The 16,669-nt window shown below is 36.8% G+C and overlaps 3 protein-coding genes across 3 annotated transcripts; all 3 read left to right on the top strand.

Annotated features, from left to right (window-relative positions):
* The first annotated feature begins 1,474 nt into the window (after nt 1–1,474).
* LOC118033857 (PGR5-like protein 1A, chloroplastic) lies at nt 1,475–4,488 on the top strand. Its single transcript, XM_035038985.2, has 11 exons — nt 1,475–1,805; nt 2,191–2,306; nt 2,417–2,513; nt 2,623–2,723; nt 2,949–3,005; nt 3,108–3,184; nt 3,371–3,422; nt 3,642–3,752; nt 3,859–3,956; nt 4,042–4,116; nt 4,227–4,488. Exons 1-10 carry the CDS (start codon nt 1,604–1,606, stop codon nt 4,109–4,111), a joined length of 981 nt encoding a protein of 326 aa, XP_034894876.1. The 5' UTR covers nt 1,475–1,603; the 3' UTR covers nt 4,112–4,116; nt 4,227–4,488.
* A 1,705-nt stretch (nt 4,489–6,193) lies between these two features.
* On the top strand, nt 6,194–7,778 carry LOC118033858 (expansin-A7). The gene is made up of 3 exons (XM_035038986.2): nt 6,194–6,419; nt 6,581–6,890; nt 7,258–7,778. The coding sequence occupies exons 1-3, from the start codon at nt 6,233–6,235 to the stop codon at nt 7,568–7,570; spliced, it is 810 nt and encodes a 269-aa protein (XP_034894877.1). The 5' UTR covers nt 6,194–6,232; the 3' UTR covers nt 7,571–7,778.
* Nucleotides 7,779–8,511: 733 nt separating this feature from the next.
* On the top strand, nt 8,512–10,216 carry LOC118033790 (uncharacterized). The gene has a single exon (XM_035038895.2). The coding sequence runs from the start codon at nt 9,077–9,079 to the stop codon at nt 10,007–10,009; it is 933 nt and encodes a 310-aa protein (XP_034894786.1). The 5' UTR covers nt 8,512–9,076; the 3' UTR covers nt 10,010–10,216.
* Nucleotides 10,217–16,669: the final 6,453 nt, after the last annotated feature.

Here is a 16,669-nt window from a genome sequence, read left to right as displayed (position 1 = left end):
ATTTAATTTCTTTTATTGAATTTAGGTCTCATTCTTTTAATTGCGTTTTTTTTTTGTGTTTTACCTTTTTATTGATTTATTTTTCAATTTTATCCTTCATCATTTTACTTAATTTAAATTTTTTATCCAATTTTTTTCCTCATTCTTTTATTGCTATTTTCTTATTTTATCCTTTAAAATTTATTTTATTTACATTTTTAATCTAATTTTGGTCCTTATTCTTTTGATTGCTATTTTTCTTATCCTTTTATTGATTTATTGTTTAGAATATTAGCTTGATTTAATTTTGATCTTTTTTTAAATCCTTTATTAAAAAATTAATTTGATGTTTCAATTTCATCATTCGACATTATACTATTATTAGGCCTTAAACTTTGTTATTTGTCCCACTTGTCTTTTTTTATTAGTTTATCCAGGTCGCATATCATGAGTGGTGGGTTAATTGAGTTAACCTAAGTTTACTCAGGTTTTTCTTCAAGTTTTTTTTTTATGAATCTATTTTTTTGGTTCTATCATTTGATATTAAATTATTGACTCTTGAGTTTTGTAATTTTTTTTTTATTCGGTTATTTCAAGTGCAGGTTAGTTAAGTTAACTTGGGTTAACCCATGTTTTTTTTTCCAGTGTTTTTTTATTTAACTTACTCCTTTTTTGACAACTTTTTTATTTGTCTTATTTTGTTTTATCCCAATCTCATATCATGGGTTCAACGTTGGTCAAGTTAGCTCATGTTTACTCGAGTTTTTTTCTTCAACATTATTTATTTTTAATTGATTATTTATTTTATTTTATTATTTGATATTAGATTTTTGGGTCTTGAGTTTTGTGGATTTTTTGCCTTTTTTATATAGAATTATCTTGATTTTATATTTTAAATAGCATAATAATCAAATTAATTTAAGTTGATTTGAGTTATCATTGTTTGAACTTTTTTTTTTATTAAAAAAATTTAACTCTGCTCGCGACATAGCATAGCACGAATTAATGTGGTGAAGTCTAATAATGGTGGTATAGATAGAACTCTCATTAAAAAGATGATTGTGTTAAGTCTAAATAACGCATCACCCAGGTACAAGAGCATGATGGGCTATATAAAATTTGAGCTCATATTTGAGGAGCTCAAGAGATGAGACAATTCTAGAGCCCAAAGCACTTAACACAAACCAAACCACAAGCCCTCAACCCTAGCCTTTTCCGAATCACAGACCGAACCGAAATCAGGTCCACCATTGATTAAAAACACATGTCTAAAACAAAATCCCACTGAAAAAATGAAAAGACAGAGAGAGAGTGGAGCCCATCAGTCCACGTGATGACACGTATAAGAGCAGGTGGTCAGCACCTGCCATCCATGTGTCAGCCCCAAGCAATGACATGGCAGAATTGGGAAGCTCCATTGGCTTAGCAAAACCAACTATTTAATTTTTTGAAAATACCGTTACAATTCCCTCCACACATTTACTCTTTGCCTTATCCCTTGCTGCTTCTCTCCCTCCAAAATATCACCCAAAAAAAACAAAGATACGCCTATGAACCAAAATCACCAAATCAACGAAACAAACACTCACCTGAAACCACATCGCAGAGACCTCATAATACTGTTATGGCTGGCAAATTAGCATTTACGTTGACATCTCCTCGAGTCCTCATTGCTCCGATTCAAAAACCATTCATCTCCTCATCTTCTTCATTACCATCTCCTTCCTGCTCTAGCAGTACCAGGGTTCATTTCAATGTCAAACAGTTTTCTCTGCGGCGAAGAATGCTTTTACCACCTACCAAGGCCACTGCTGACCAACAAGCTGGTTTGTGTCACCAGCTCTTTTAACCATGGATGTTGCTTTTTAATTTTGTTAATTATATCTGCTGATCACAATGATTTGCTAGCTTCTTCTGTCAGAGATTAATTAATTCCCCATGTTTTTGAATAGTTAAGCCTAGCTTGTATTAGTATAGACCAATATTCTATTTCTATTTAAGCGCCATGTTTTCATTGCTTGATTTTTAACTGGTGTGGAGTGTATCATGAAAGATAAAAATTGGGTTCAATTCTTGAAATCCAAGGTCATATAAATCACAAATTTCTGCTGATTTGGTCTTCTTTTGGTAAATGAAATCCAATCCAGTCATCAAACAATGGAAAAAAGAAAAAGAAAAAAAGCATCTGCTGACTCCAACATTCCTTTTCAGATCAAGCCCAAGAAGATGAGATGGTTGATGGTAAAATCTTGCAATACTGTAGCATAGACAAGAGAGAAAAAAAGTCAATAGGTGAAATGGAGCAAGAGTTTCTTCAAGCACTACAAGTGAGTTCCAACATTTAATCAGTGTTTTCATTTCATTTCCAATGCATAACACTGTATAAAAGAAGAGGTATGATGAAGTACTCCTTTTTTTTTTTTTAAACATTTTATAGGCATTCTATTATGAGGGAAAAGCTGTAATGTCTAATGAGGAATTTGATAATCTCAAGGAAGAACTAATGTGGGAAGGCAGCAGCGTGGTTATGCTGAGTATGATCTGTTCTTCGCAATGAAGTCTCCCTAGGCTATTTGTTTATCCTTTCAATTGGAGAATCTGTCACATTGATGGTTTTTGCTGAATTTCTATAATGTATCTCAGGTTCTGATGAACAGAAGTTTCTTGAGGCCTCAATGGCTTATGTATCAGGGAATCCAATCATGAGTGATAAAGAGTATGATGAGCTGAAAATGAAATTAAAGGTCAGTGCTTGGTTATTTTCATGTCTCTGCATAATTTCAACTTGCAAGAACATACCCATGCTTTCTTGACATAATTCGTATCAGATCAATTTACTACATTTTTCCTATTACAAAAATGTTTGCAGTATCAGGTGATCATATATATTATTGCTGCTAGCTCTAATTGTTTCTTGCCGCCCTAATTATTCTTAATACCATGTATTATTTACCTTAATTATCCTACAGTCTGAAGGCAGCGAAATAGTTGTCGAGGGTCCAAGATGCAGTCTTCGTAGTAGAAAGGTGTGCTGTCATCCTTTGAGTTCTGCTCAAGTAGTCTTTGGATATGGTCGAAAAGACATGGAGGATTCAACCTAACAGAAGCTCCTTACTTTCTTCCCACAGGTTTACAGTGACCTGTATGTTGACTATCTGAAGATGTTCCTGCTGAACGTACCAGCAACCGTTATTGCACTAGGCTTGTAAGGGAGACTCTTCAGTGCCATAAATCATTTTCCTGACCTGTCCTTCTGTTTGTTTATTTTCTGTAAATGAAGGAGGAGGCTCCTTCCAAATCATGGTTAAAGGGTTTAATTGATGATTTTGATCTACTTTACCAGGAACTGGGTGGGTGGAGGGGTCTGATTTTCTTTGGGTTGTCTTGACAGGTTTTTCTTCTTGGATGATCTCACTGGTTTTGAAATCACTTATCTTTTGGAGGTAAACAGTCACTTCCTCTCAAGACTTTATAATTAAAGCACAGATACACACACATTCATGATATCATTCAAACCACTGGTGAGACCAGGTTTATTTCAAATCTTCCTTTTTATATTAGAGAGATATTTAATCCTTGTAATAAAGGGGAAAAATCAATCATTACTTGGAGCTTTAATTTATATTTTGTATTTATATGTTTTGTAAATTGTTGCGTTGCAGCTCCCAGAGCCATTCAGTTTCCTTTTCACCTGGTTTGCTGCTGTGCCTCTCATTGTTTGGTTAGCTCTGACACTAACAAATGCAATTGTGAAGGACTTTTTGATCTTGAAGGTATAATTTGATCTCGTGACTCTTTTCCAAAACTCTAATGGGAAGCCACATAATGTCATCACGCTGCACATTGCAAAATTACTGATGGATAATGTCATTTTTATAGGGCCCCTGCCCCAACTGTGGCACGGAGAACGGCTCCTTCTTTGGAACCATATTGTCCATTTCGAGTGGTGGAACCACCAACACCCTTAAATGCTCAAAGTAAGTTAAATGCCATTTGCAGACCACATTGCTCAATGGAACTTTTGTTTTTGATTAATGACATTGCTGCAATACTCTGCTTCAGTTGCTCAACCGAGCTAGTGTACAATTCAAAAACACGGTTGATTACACTGCCGGAAGGAAGCGAAGCTTGATACAGGTGAACACCTAATCTATCCTACAGTCTGCTTAAACTTCAAGTGTTACATGCTTGGTAATTGATATAAATAATCAGTGCTCGAAATCTGATTTCATTCTTCATCATTAAAGGGATGATATCCTGTGGATAGTCATAATAGTCATGGCTACTGAATGAAGCAGAAGTCCATTAAAGGGATATACAGTACAAGTGTTGCTAACTCGCAAGTTTGGAAGCAAAGAGGACGCCTTCTGCAGAAACTTGGCAGAGATTTGTGGAGGAGAGAATTTTCAGATATTGTGTACACTGGATTGTATCTTGATCACTGTGTTAATATTGTACATGAAAGCATGTACATGTTTATACATCTACCTATCCCAGGGCTGTTAATTAGGAGCTGAGAGCAGTGTGTTGCCATGAAGTTCTATAATCCGCTGTATTTAGTTAGAATGACGAATTGCTACCTTGCTGTTATCATTGGCAAAAGTAACACCACGGTCGCTGATTGGTTGGGTTTCCTGGGGCAGCTAACACGAAATATTTCAATCTATTTCAAGTCAAATGACATCCTCCTAGAAATTCTAGTTATGGAGGAGGTACAATTAAAATCGAGGAGTTCTGATACACGTAAATATAGTATATCACTTAAAATATCCTTTGCAAGTCCACAATGCTATATGAATGCCAGGGTGTTCAACAATTCAAAAATAATAATTATCAAGTCAACTCCTATTCAACTAAATATATAAGAATGAAATTAAAAACAATTAAATTAAAAAAAAAAATTTATCCGCGTCAACTTATTAAGCTTTAAACTTGAATCATGAGATCATGATAACTACATAAAAAATAAAATAAAATAAAATTATTAAGCCCATTTTCCAACCAACTCAATGTTAAAGAATGAAATGAAAAAAATTAATTAAAAAACAATTAAAAGCAACTTAAATCAACCCGGATTAACCTATTAAACTTACAATCTAAGTCATTAAACCGACATAATTTTATAAAAATAAAATAAAAAAAATTATGAAGCTTCATTTCTAATAAATTGAATGTTGAAGTTTGAAATTAAAAAAGAAAAACTAAATTCATGAAATCAGGATAACTTCATATAAAACAAATTGAAAAAAAAAAACCTAATTATTAAATAACCTAATATTGAAGGTTGAATTTGAAAGAAAAGAAACTAAACAAAAAAGAATATTGAGTTGTTAGAGGGTAAAATTGAAAAAAAATATTCAATTAAAAAAAAAAATAGAATTAATCTAGTTCAACTTGGCAAATTAGCGACCCGAGTCATGAGATCGAGATAATTCAATAGAATACAAATTATAATAATTTATAAAACTCAATTTTTAACCAATCTAATGTTGAAAGATGAAATAAAAAAAAAAATTAATCAGAAAAAGCGACCTAAAAAAACGACCCGAGAGTGAGTCCGAGTTAATTTGAATTAACTTATTAAACTCGCAACTTGAGTAATGAGATAATTCATAAAAAGCAAATAAAGAAAAATTATGAAACCCATCTTTAACTAATATGTTGTTAAAGGCTAAAGTTGAGAGGAAAAAAACTAAATCTAAATCTATGAGACCAACATATAACCCAATAGAAAAAGCAAAATTAAAACACAATTCCCAAAACAATCTAATATTAAAAATAGATTGAAATGTTGAAGGGTATGATTGAAAAAATAAAGAATAAAACACTAGTTTTGTGAATGTAACTACAATAATTTAGCTATATTATTTAATGTTTTGTTAATAATAATTATAATAATAACAGTCACCATCATAAATACCATTAAAGGAAAAAAAGAAAGAAAGGAAGAAATTAAAAGATAAAGAGATTCCATTCACTGTACGGCTCAACAGATAGCAACCCAGCAACAAGGAGAATAAAACCTGCCTGCACGTCAACAACTAAATAGAACTGAAATGAACATTTCTTTTCTCCATATTAAACCAATAATTTTGACTTGAGAGCCACCATCTTCGTGCCTTCACGAAGCCACATTTGTGGAGAATGGGACATTATATAAGGAAGTCAAGTACAAGAACACGGAGGAGCATCAGCGTACTTTCTCTCAAAGCCCTTCGAAGAGAGGTTAGCAATAGTCAACAGAAAATAAGCCATGGCTTCCTTTCTTCATTCATGGAGCTTTAGCCTCTTCTTGATAGTGTTCACTTCAGCAATGTTCACCGGAAAATCAATGGCAGCAGGTTATGGTAAAGCACGCGTACCAACAGGGTTCCGGCCAAGCCAATGGTCGCTTGCCCACGCCACCTTTTATGGCGATGAGACCGCTAGGGAGACCATGGGTATGCTACCCTTCTTTTGCTTTCCAATTAATTTCAAGTGCTGCTATAACAAAATGTTCCCTTTTATGTGTTTAATTAGGGAGAACACAATTCAATTTACCGTGTACTTACACATAATTAAATAATTATTTGCCTTGTTTTCCTGGGGTTGATTTATTCAGGAGGGGCTTGCGGGTATGGAAATTTGTTCCAAACTGGATACGGAACCGATACAGCTGCATTGAGCACAACATTATTCAACAAAGGATATGCGTGTGGGACTTGTTACCAAATAAAATGTACGAATGCTCGTGCATGCTATGGGGCAATTACAACGGTGACTGCTACGAACATCTGCCCTCCGAATTGGTCCAAGGATTCTAACAATGGTGGATGGTGCAACCCTCCTCGAGTTCACTTTGACATGTCCAAGCCTGCATTCATGAAAATTGCTCAGTGGAAGGCTGGCATCGTCCCCGTCATGTACCGAAGGTATGCCATCTTTCTTAGCTTTTCAATGCTTTTTACAAGTCAACTACATGTGGGCCAAACGCCACAAACGTTTTCGAACCAGCTTGATGGTGTCGAACACTTCCTATATATATATATAAAGCATTATAAGAGTAGTCTTGGATGCATTTTTCTCATGAATTCTTCACTTCCATCGTGAATTCTCTTTAATTGGATTAGGAAAGTGAATTTGGTTTATGCAAGCTAGCCTGAGGACCATCTAACCCTGGAATACACCCCCCCCCCAAAAAAAAAAAAAAAAAAAAAGGGAAAAAATAAATTAACAATTTATCAACTTTGGCTCAGAATAAAGCATCCTCTAATTAACCTTATCGTGTGTTTGTTGTAGAGTACCATGTGCAAGAACTGGCGGGCTTCGATTCCAGTTCCAAGGAAATGGGTACTGGTTGCTGGTGTATGTGATGAATGTAGGAGGAGGTGGTGACATTGCCAGGATGTGGGTGAAGGGAAGCAAAACAGGATGGATAAGCATGAGCCATAACTGGGGAGCTTCATACCAGGCATTTGCTAGCCTTGGAGGCCAAGCTCTATCTTTCAAGATCACTTCTTACACAACCAAGCAGACTGTTATTGCATTGAATGTTGCTCCTCCAAACTGGGGTGTTGGGAGGACTTATAAATCAACTGTGAACTTCCGTTAGTACTGATGTCAAAAGCTCAATACTCCACTTATCCTCTTTTTTTTTTTTTTTTTTTTTTCTAAAAGCCTCTTCGAGGCCCTTGTTTTCCATTTTTTCTTTTTTAAGACTTTCCTGCGTCGTATGTGAAACAAGAAAGGAATTTCACTTGCTGTAATGAGAGATCTAGTGGAAGATGTCCAGATTATTTGATCCTTCTTCCTTTCTTGCCTCTTATTCTTGCTGTGCTTCTTTGATTCAAACTTCAATTAAATTAAAATTCAAATCTAAAACTTAATGATTGTTTGGAATTAACCTTAATATTTGAATCTGTAAAATTAAAAAGATAAAGCCAATCTTTTTAACCATCAAATCAACCTCTTAAAATTATATTTTAGGGGCTAATAGAGAAAAATCTCAAAGCCTGATAACGCCAATTATGTCACTTTGTGTCGAAAGGCACCAAGACAACAAGAAGAAAAAAACTTCCAAAGATTTGCAAGAAACAAATTGTTCCTGCTGTAGATTTGCAAAATCAGATTTGGTTTTTTTTTTTTTTTAATTTTTTAATTTTCATTCATTGGACGTCCACCATCTGGCTTTTTGACCCAACAGAAGGAGAAAAGAATTGGATCGCCATGACTAGCGAAGCTAACATGAGACCCACAAAGTTGTTGAGGTGGGAGACATGCCATCAACACAATTAGAGTATTGAGCCTTGAAGAGGGACTACACCTTAATCTCTTTCCCCGAGCACGCCTTTCCCCTTTTCAATTCCTTTAGGCACCGAGTGTCATCATCAGTCCACGCTCCAAATCATTTCTCCCAGGCCTTCTCCTACCTGATCCTTAACCCGCTTTACCCCTTCCAAATTCTACCTTCAAGGGCAGACAAAGAAAATCTTTTCTTGTTGTTAAAAATATTACAATCTTAAACAACAATTACCACATACAGTGTTCCAGATGCAATAATTTCCTGGACTGTTCAATTACATTTGGAATTGAGTACGTGGTAAATCAAATTTTCGCCAAATGCAGAAAGGGTTTTGCTTCCAATTTGAACATTCCCATCTATCCTAGTATCCTGTAACGTAACAAGTAGAAGAAATCTTCAGACATGGCATGATGGCAATCACGTTTCACGCTAACAGTGACATTTTCTATTACAAGGCATACTGATTGTCTGCTATGGGAATTGCCGCCTTGGCATGAACCATTGGCAATCCTTTGTCAAGGCCACCTAACGTATATTCTCTCCAAGTCTCTCTACTATAAAGAAAGCCAAAAAAAAAACAACTCCCTTCTTTTCCTTTTCACTTTCTTGTTCTTTAATATTCCAAGAGTTCCTTTCATCATAAATTTTCCTAAAAGTTCAAGCTTTCCTCTTTGCAACTTCACTTCTGTTACATCCACAGGTAAAGAAAGTAGCTGATCTAGAAATTGAGCTCTTTTTTCTTTTGATGTACACGTAACAGCCAGGAAAATTACAAGAAAAAAACCGTACTGCATTTTCCTAGCTCATAATCCTGGGATGGGTTCTCTCTTCTCCCTCACTTTGATAATTCTTCTTTCACTGGCTTTAGCGAGAACTGAAGCCCAAGGGATCAAATCAGCTCGACTTCTTGACCTTCTCATTAGAGACTACACACTGAAGTCAAGTGGCGTAGACTTCAAGACAGGTATGGTGCACACCGTAGATTTACCGGCAAACTTCTCCGGCATCAAAGTCGATACGGTGAGGTTTCGATGCGGCAGTCTACGAAGATATGGTGCTCAAGTTAAGGAATTTCATCTGGGTATTGGTGTAACTGTGCAGCCATGTGTTGAGAGACTCTTGGTAATTAGACAAAACTTGGATCTTAACTGGTCCTCTATATATTATGCTAATTATGATTTATCAGGGTATCAAATTGTGTCGCCCATTTTAGGCCTTTTAGCTTACAATTTCGGCAGTGATGTGAATGTTAGCAACTCTTTTGAGATCGGAATTCATGCTGGAGGAAAACCAATTACTATAGACTTCATCAATGTATCAACTACTGCCAACGTATCAGGAATTAGGCCATTGTGTGCTAGTTTTGAAAATGATGGTAAGGTGACATTAAGAAACCCTACATCGCCATTTGTTTGTGTGGCTACAAGGCATGGGCATTATGGTTTGGTGATCAAGTCACCACCAGCACCACCACCATCAATGCAGATGATGAAAAAGAAGATCAGCCTGTGGAAAGTAGTGGTTGGGAGCTCAGTTGGGACTGCAATTGGTGTGATTTTATTGGGGTTGCTTTTGGTGGCAATGTTTGTTAAGGTAAAGAAGAAAGCAAGAATGGAAGAGATGGAGAGAAGGGCTTATGAAGAGGAAGCTCTCCAAGTATCAATGGTTGGTCATGTCAGGGCTCCTACAGCAACTGTTACTCGGACGGTGCCTATAATTGAGCATGAGTATATACCTTATCCTTCTTAAATTGTTCATTTTCTTTATGATCATTATTCTTTTTTGTAATATTAGATGAAAGGACAAGGAATTTGTATTAAGAAGAAGGGTAGATCAGCCAAATTCTTTTAAGTTCTTTGTATTGGTACAGAGACAACTCTGTCTCTTGAGTTCTGTTTCATATTTTTTTTTACCTTCCCTTTACTTCCTTCTCTTCTGTAATTTGCTGTGATGATTTCTGTTCTTAGACTATAAACACTAGATGATTCATATTAGGTAATTAGGACAATAATCTTGGTTTATGACAGAATTTCTAGATCAAAATAAGAACTAATTCAAAATTTGAATCTTAAAATAATATGAAGGTGCCTTCATCATATATGCAGAATTCATCTCTCGTTTCTTTTTCCTGTTAGTTCTCTTATTAATTTCTCACATTCTAATTAAGCATTCAGCAATGAAACCTACTGTTCTCTTTCCTTTTCCCCCCTCCTTTTTGGTCGGGGATAGCCAGGTAGGAATATAAGATGGTGAAAAAACAATGCTCCAAAGTAGTAAAGCTGCATAGAATGCTGTAATAGGCGTTTGAGAGTAAAAGAAGCTACACGTCCTATGATGCTGTTTTAAGACGATGTCTCCTAATGTCGTGGCAGCGTAGGCATGTACCTTTTAGAATGACCATCAAGAAATGATTTTTGGAATACTTTGTGATATGAGGCAAAGTCAAACCTAATACTTGAACACGGTGGATTATGGAGGAGGGCTTAAGCTTCATTCATGTTCTCTGTCTCACTTGTAAATTTGGTCAAGAGATTGCAACACCAACAAAACCAAAAAAATAAAATAAAAAATGTAAAGAGACTCGCATATAGTCTAGATCACTGACAATATACAAGCTAGGCATGGATTCTACCTCTAAAGGTGCGAGGAAGCTTTGCTTTGAAGTGGCTTTATTTTGATTACCCTTGTGAGTTAAGCTTAGGCGTGTCTAGAAAATTGCCAAGCCAGCGAGATTAAAAGGTGCAGATTAACTATGATGAAAACATCAGCAAACCTTTGTACCAAAACAACGCTCAAAAGGAAAAAAAAACCCACTGGCGTCTAATTTAAACAAAGAAATAAAATAGCTGGTTTAAACGAAGAAATGAAAGAGTTCATTAGTAGTGTGTTGTATTGACGATCCATGTATATAGCAATTAGATGGAGTTTGAGTTCAAGATATATAGTAGACTTTGTTACAAGTTCGAAATACAAAATTGCAACAAAGACTTACAATGATCAAGATATTCTAGAGTGATCTTAGTGATAAGTTATTTTTAGTTTCAGTTGAATTGACTTGTTAAAATAAGATCCCTAATTGTTAGGGTGTTAGTTGCAATAAATTCCTAGTTGTCAGGATGCTAATTGCACAAAATCTTCCATTTCTGTTGCTTTGTAAAGGCTATTTAAAGCCACTTTCGTTAATCGAATAAGACACTGATTTCTCTCCAAAGCACAATACCTTACAAATTGGTATCAGAGCTTGCCCTAGCCGAAAGAAGAAAAACACAAGCAGTTGTTCTTCCTTGAGAGATCCAGACACAGAGAGAAAAGAGAGACCATTTGAGCGATCCAAACACAGAGCGAGAAGAAGAAAACACAGCAGTTGTTTTCTCTTGAGAGATCCAAACACAGAGAGAAAAGAGAGAAACACTTGAGAGACCCAAACACAGAGCGAAAAGCGAGATGAGTGAAGAGAAGAGTTTTTTACAACCAACTATCCCACGTTTCGATGGTCATTATGACCATTGGAGCATGCTAATGGAAAACCTTTTGAGGTTCAAAGGGTATTGGAGCTTGATTGAAACTGGTTACCCAGAACCAGTGGCCAACGTGGTGTTATCTGAAGAATAGCACAAGCAATTGGATGATTTGATGGTGAAGGATCTCAAGGTCAAGAATTACTTGTTCCAGTCCATCGACAAAACAATCCTTGAACAAATCCTGGAGAAGCGAACCTCAAAACAGATTTGGGATTCCATGAAAAAGAAGTTTGAAGGCAGCACAAGGGTCAAACGATCCACTCTTCAAGCTTTAAGAAGAGATTTTGAAGTTCTGGAAATGAAAGTAAGTGAAACTATTACTGAATATTTTGCTCGTGTCCTGAGTATAGCGAACAAAATGAGGAGTAACGGAGAACAGATGAAGGATACTATTATTGTGGAAAAGATCCTTAGAACTTTAATTGAAAAATTCAACTATGTAGTTGTTTCAATTGAAGAATCTAAGGATATTGACACTCTCACCATTGACGAATTGCAAAGTTCGCTCACTGTGCTTGAACAAAAATTTTCAAGAAGCCATGGTGAGGAACAAGCATTCAAAGTGATAGTAGGTGATAGATATGGAAGCCGAGGACGAGGCAGAGGTGATTATAGAGGCAGAGGCAGAGGGAGAGGTCGTCAAGCTTTGAACAAAGCTACTATTGAATGCTACAAGTGCCATCAGCTTGGGCACTTTCAATATGAGTGCCCAGCTTGGGAGAAGGAGGCCAATTATGCTCAGTTGAATGAGCACGAAGAAATGCTTTTAATGTCATCTGTTGAGATGAGCCAGGCAACTCAAGGAGATCTTTGGTTTCTTGATTCAGGTTGTTCGAATCATATGAGTGGAAACAAGGCTGCATTCTGTGAAATAGATGAGTCATTTCGGGAGACCGTGAAGTTGGGAAACAATACCAAGATGTATGTTCTTGGGAAAGGAAGAGTGAGACTACTTCTAAATGGAAACAACTTTGTCATCACTGAGGTGTTCTATGTTTCAGAACTGAAGAACAGTCTCCTAAGTATTGGGCAATTACAAGAGCGAGGTTTTGAGATTCTGTTCAAGACAGGAAAATGTCATATATATCATCCACAGAAAGGCCTTGTGATACAGTCTGAGATGACAGCAAACCGGATGTTCTTATTGCTCGCAAATACTCAGCACACGAAGGAGAAGATTACATGTTTTCAGACAACAACTTCAGACATAGCTCATCTTTGGCACTACAGGTATGTGCATTTAAGCCATAAAGGCTTAAAATTACTACAAGCTAAAAACATGATCCATGGTCTTCCACAACTACCTGCATCAACCGTGACATGTACTGCCTGCATTCTAGGGAAACAACACAGAAGGCCAATTTCGAGGAGAAGCACATGGAGAGCCACACAACGATTACAGCTGATACATACAGACATTTGTGGTCCAATTTCTCCAATCTCTAACAGCAAGAAGAGGTATTCATTGTGTTTTATTGATGATTTCAGTAGAAAAGCATGGATATATTTTTTGAGTGAGAAGTCTGCAGCTTTGAACATGTTTAAATGCTTTAAGAAACATGTTGAGAATGAAACTGGTTTGTCCATTAAATGTTTGCGTACTGATAGAGGGGGGGAATTTAATGGACAAGAGTTTGATGATTTTTGCAAACAACATGGTATTAAGAGACATTTAACTGCAGCATACACTCCACAACAAAATGGAGTCGCAGAACGGAAAAATAGAACAATAATGAATTTAGTAAGAAGCATGCTGTCTGAAAAGAAAATCCCAAAGAATTTTTGGCCCGAGGCTGTAAACTGGGCAATATATGTATTGAATAGGAGTCTCATCTTGGCTGTAAAAGACATTACCCCCCAGGAAGCATGGTGTGGAGTAAAACCTGTTGTGGAACACTTTAGAGTGTTCGGGTGTCTATCATATGCCCATATTCCTGATGCTAGAAAAACTAAGTTGACTGATAAAAGTCTTCCTTGTATTCTCTTGGGGGTTAGTGATGAATCTAAAGCATATCGACTATATGATCCTATCTCAAAAAGGATTATAGTCAGTCGAGATGTTATTTTTGAAGAAGAAAAACAATGGGAATGGGATAAAAGTGTTGAAGAACAGGTTTTGATGAATCTGGAATGAGGTGATGATACTGTATTTAAAGATGATACTGGAAATACTGATTCTGGAGATGATGGAGATGATGCTAATACAGGTGAAGATGCTGAAAATAATGGCATGGGAGATAATGTTGATGTTAGTGATGCTGCTAATGAAGCAGACAACACTGGAAATGAGGGGTCAACAGCTGGAAATGAGGGGTCAACAGCAGCTAATGGAGCAGACAGTACTGGCAATGAGAGGTCAACAACAGAAACAAATGGCAGTGAAGGAAGAAGACCTCATCGAACCCCATCATACTTGAATGACTATGTCACTGGAGAGGCCTTCTCTAATGAGGACTTTGAAGCTAATTTGGCTCAAGTTGTATGTGCAGATCCAACCAGTTTTGAAGAAGCTCAACTAAGTCCTAAATGGCGGCTGGCAATGGATGCTGAGATGGAGTTAATCGAGAGGAATGAAACATGGAAGCTAACTAAGCTGCCCGCAGGTGCCAAGATGATTGGGGTTAAATGGATCTATAAGACCAAATTCAACGAATTTGGAGGGGTAGACAAATACAAAGCAAGGCTGGTAGCTAAGGGCTATTCCCAGCAACAAGGAATGGATTATACTGAGGTTTTTGCTCCCGTAGCTAGAATGGACACAGTTCGCATGATCATTGCTTTGGCAGCCCAGCGAGGATGGAAGATTTTCCAACTAGACGTAAAATCTGCCTTTCTTCATGGAACATTAAGTGAGGATGTCTATGTAGAGCAGCCAAATGGGTATGAGCATAAAGGGAATGAGCACAAAGTGTATAAATTGCAGAAGGCCTTATATGGACTAAAATAAGCTCCAAGAGCTTGGTTTAGTAGAATTGAAGCACACTTTGTAAGTGAAAGATTTCAAAGATGTTACAGTGAACAAACATTGTTTGTTAAAACCAGCAGTAAAGGTACGATTCTCATTGTAAGTATTTATGTGGATGACTTGATGTATACTGGTGATGATGATATTATGATGAGTAGATTTAAAGAGTCCATGTTAAGGGAATTTGATATGTCTGATTTGGGAGGTATGAGATTTTTTCTTGGTATAGAAGTCTTGCAAACTGTTGATGGCATATATATTTACCAAAAGAAATATGCAATGGATGTTCTAAAACGGTTCAGCATGGAAAATAGCAATGCTGTGGGTAGTCTAATTGTACCAGGTTCAAAATTGCATAGTGATGAAGGAGGAGTCATAATCAATGAAACTTATTTCAAGCAGATAGTTGGCAGCCTTATGTACCTCACCACAACCAGACCTGATATTATGTTCAGTGTAAGCTTAATTAGTCGCTACATGTCTAAGCCTACTGAACTACACCTGCAAGCAGCCAAGAGAACACTGAGATATCTAAAAGGGACAGTGAATTATGGGATATTCTACAAGAGGGGAGAAGCTGAAGAACTCCTTGCATTCACTGATAGTGATTATGCAGGAGATATTGAGGATAGAAAAAGCACCTCTGGATATGTGTTTTTGATGAACTCAGGAGCTGTTGCATGGTCATCAAGGAAGCAACCATTGGTCACGTTATCAACCACTGAGGCTGAGTTTGTGGCAGCTGCAAATTGTGCATGTCAGACTATATGGATGAGAAGGATACTAGAGAAAATTGGCTATCAGCAGGAAGGAAGCACTGTAATCATGAGTGACAGCAGCTCTGCCATTAAAATTTCAAAAAATCCGGTCATGCATAGTAGAAGCAAGCACATAGATGTGAGGTTCCACTTTCTACGGGACTTGGTTAAAGATGGTGTTATTGAGCTGGAATTCTGTGGCACAAAGGAACAAGTAGCTGATGTGATGACTAAACCACTGAAGTTAGATCAGTTTCAGAAATTGCGACAGATGCTGGGAGTATGTGAGGTTTCAGATAAACTAAATACTTAAAAGCATTTAGTTTAAGAGAGGGAATGATAAGTTATTTTTAGTTTCAGTTGAATTGACTTGTTAAAATAAGATCCCTAATTGTTAGGGTGTTAGTTGCAATAAATTTCTAGTTGTCAGGATGTTAATTGCACAAAATCTTCCATTTTTGTTGCTTTGTAAAGGCTATTTAAAGCCACTTTCTTTAATAAAATAAGACACTGATTTCTCTCCAAAGCACAATACCTTACACTTAGGAGTGTTTGCTGTTGACTAATCTTCATGATCTGCATCGACTGAGAACTGCTTGGGGAATGAACCATGAGCTTGCCGTGTAGCTAGAAGAACTAAGAGGAAGGAAGGTTCTTCGTAAAAATGTCGGCACGCTGATCATGGATAGAAATGTAATGAGCTTGAATGTCCTTGGTAAAAGTTCTTCTCTCGAATGAAGTGATTATCCACTTCAAAAACTTGATTGGAATGCAAGGACAGTGCTCAATGTTATCAACCCATAGACAAGGAGCTGCTCTGAGAGTGATATAAAGTTCTTTAAGAAGCATGCGAATCAAATAAAATCCTGCAACCATGAGTTTCATTTCTCAGTATTATGTCAGTGCTGGAGTGTGCAACAGCAGCTTGCTTCTTACTTGTCTGAGAAACAAGACAGGGGCCAATAATTGAGTGGCCAGGATAGCGAGTGAGAGAAGAAATTGACACTGTATGCAATGCCTGATCATCGAGTTCAAGTGCAGTAGTGAGCTGAGTTTTCAAGGAGATCACCATTAAATTTTTACATTTTGTTGCCTGCAGCTCAAGGTGTAGAAGTTTGCTTTGCACCTGCCGTATAGAACAGGTCTCTGATATATTCTTCTTGGT

The sequence above is a fragment of the Populus alba genome, chromosome 1 (assembly GCF_005239225.2).
Source record: "Populus alba chromosome 1, ASM523922v2, whole genome shotgun sequence".
Taxonomy (NCBI): domain Eukaryota; kingdom Viridiplantae; phylum Streptophyta; class Magnoliopsida; order Malpighiales; family Salicaceae; genus Populus; species Populus alba.
This window is presented reverse-complemented; position numbering and strand designations above follow the sequence as displayed.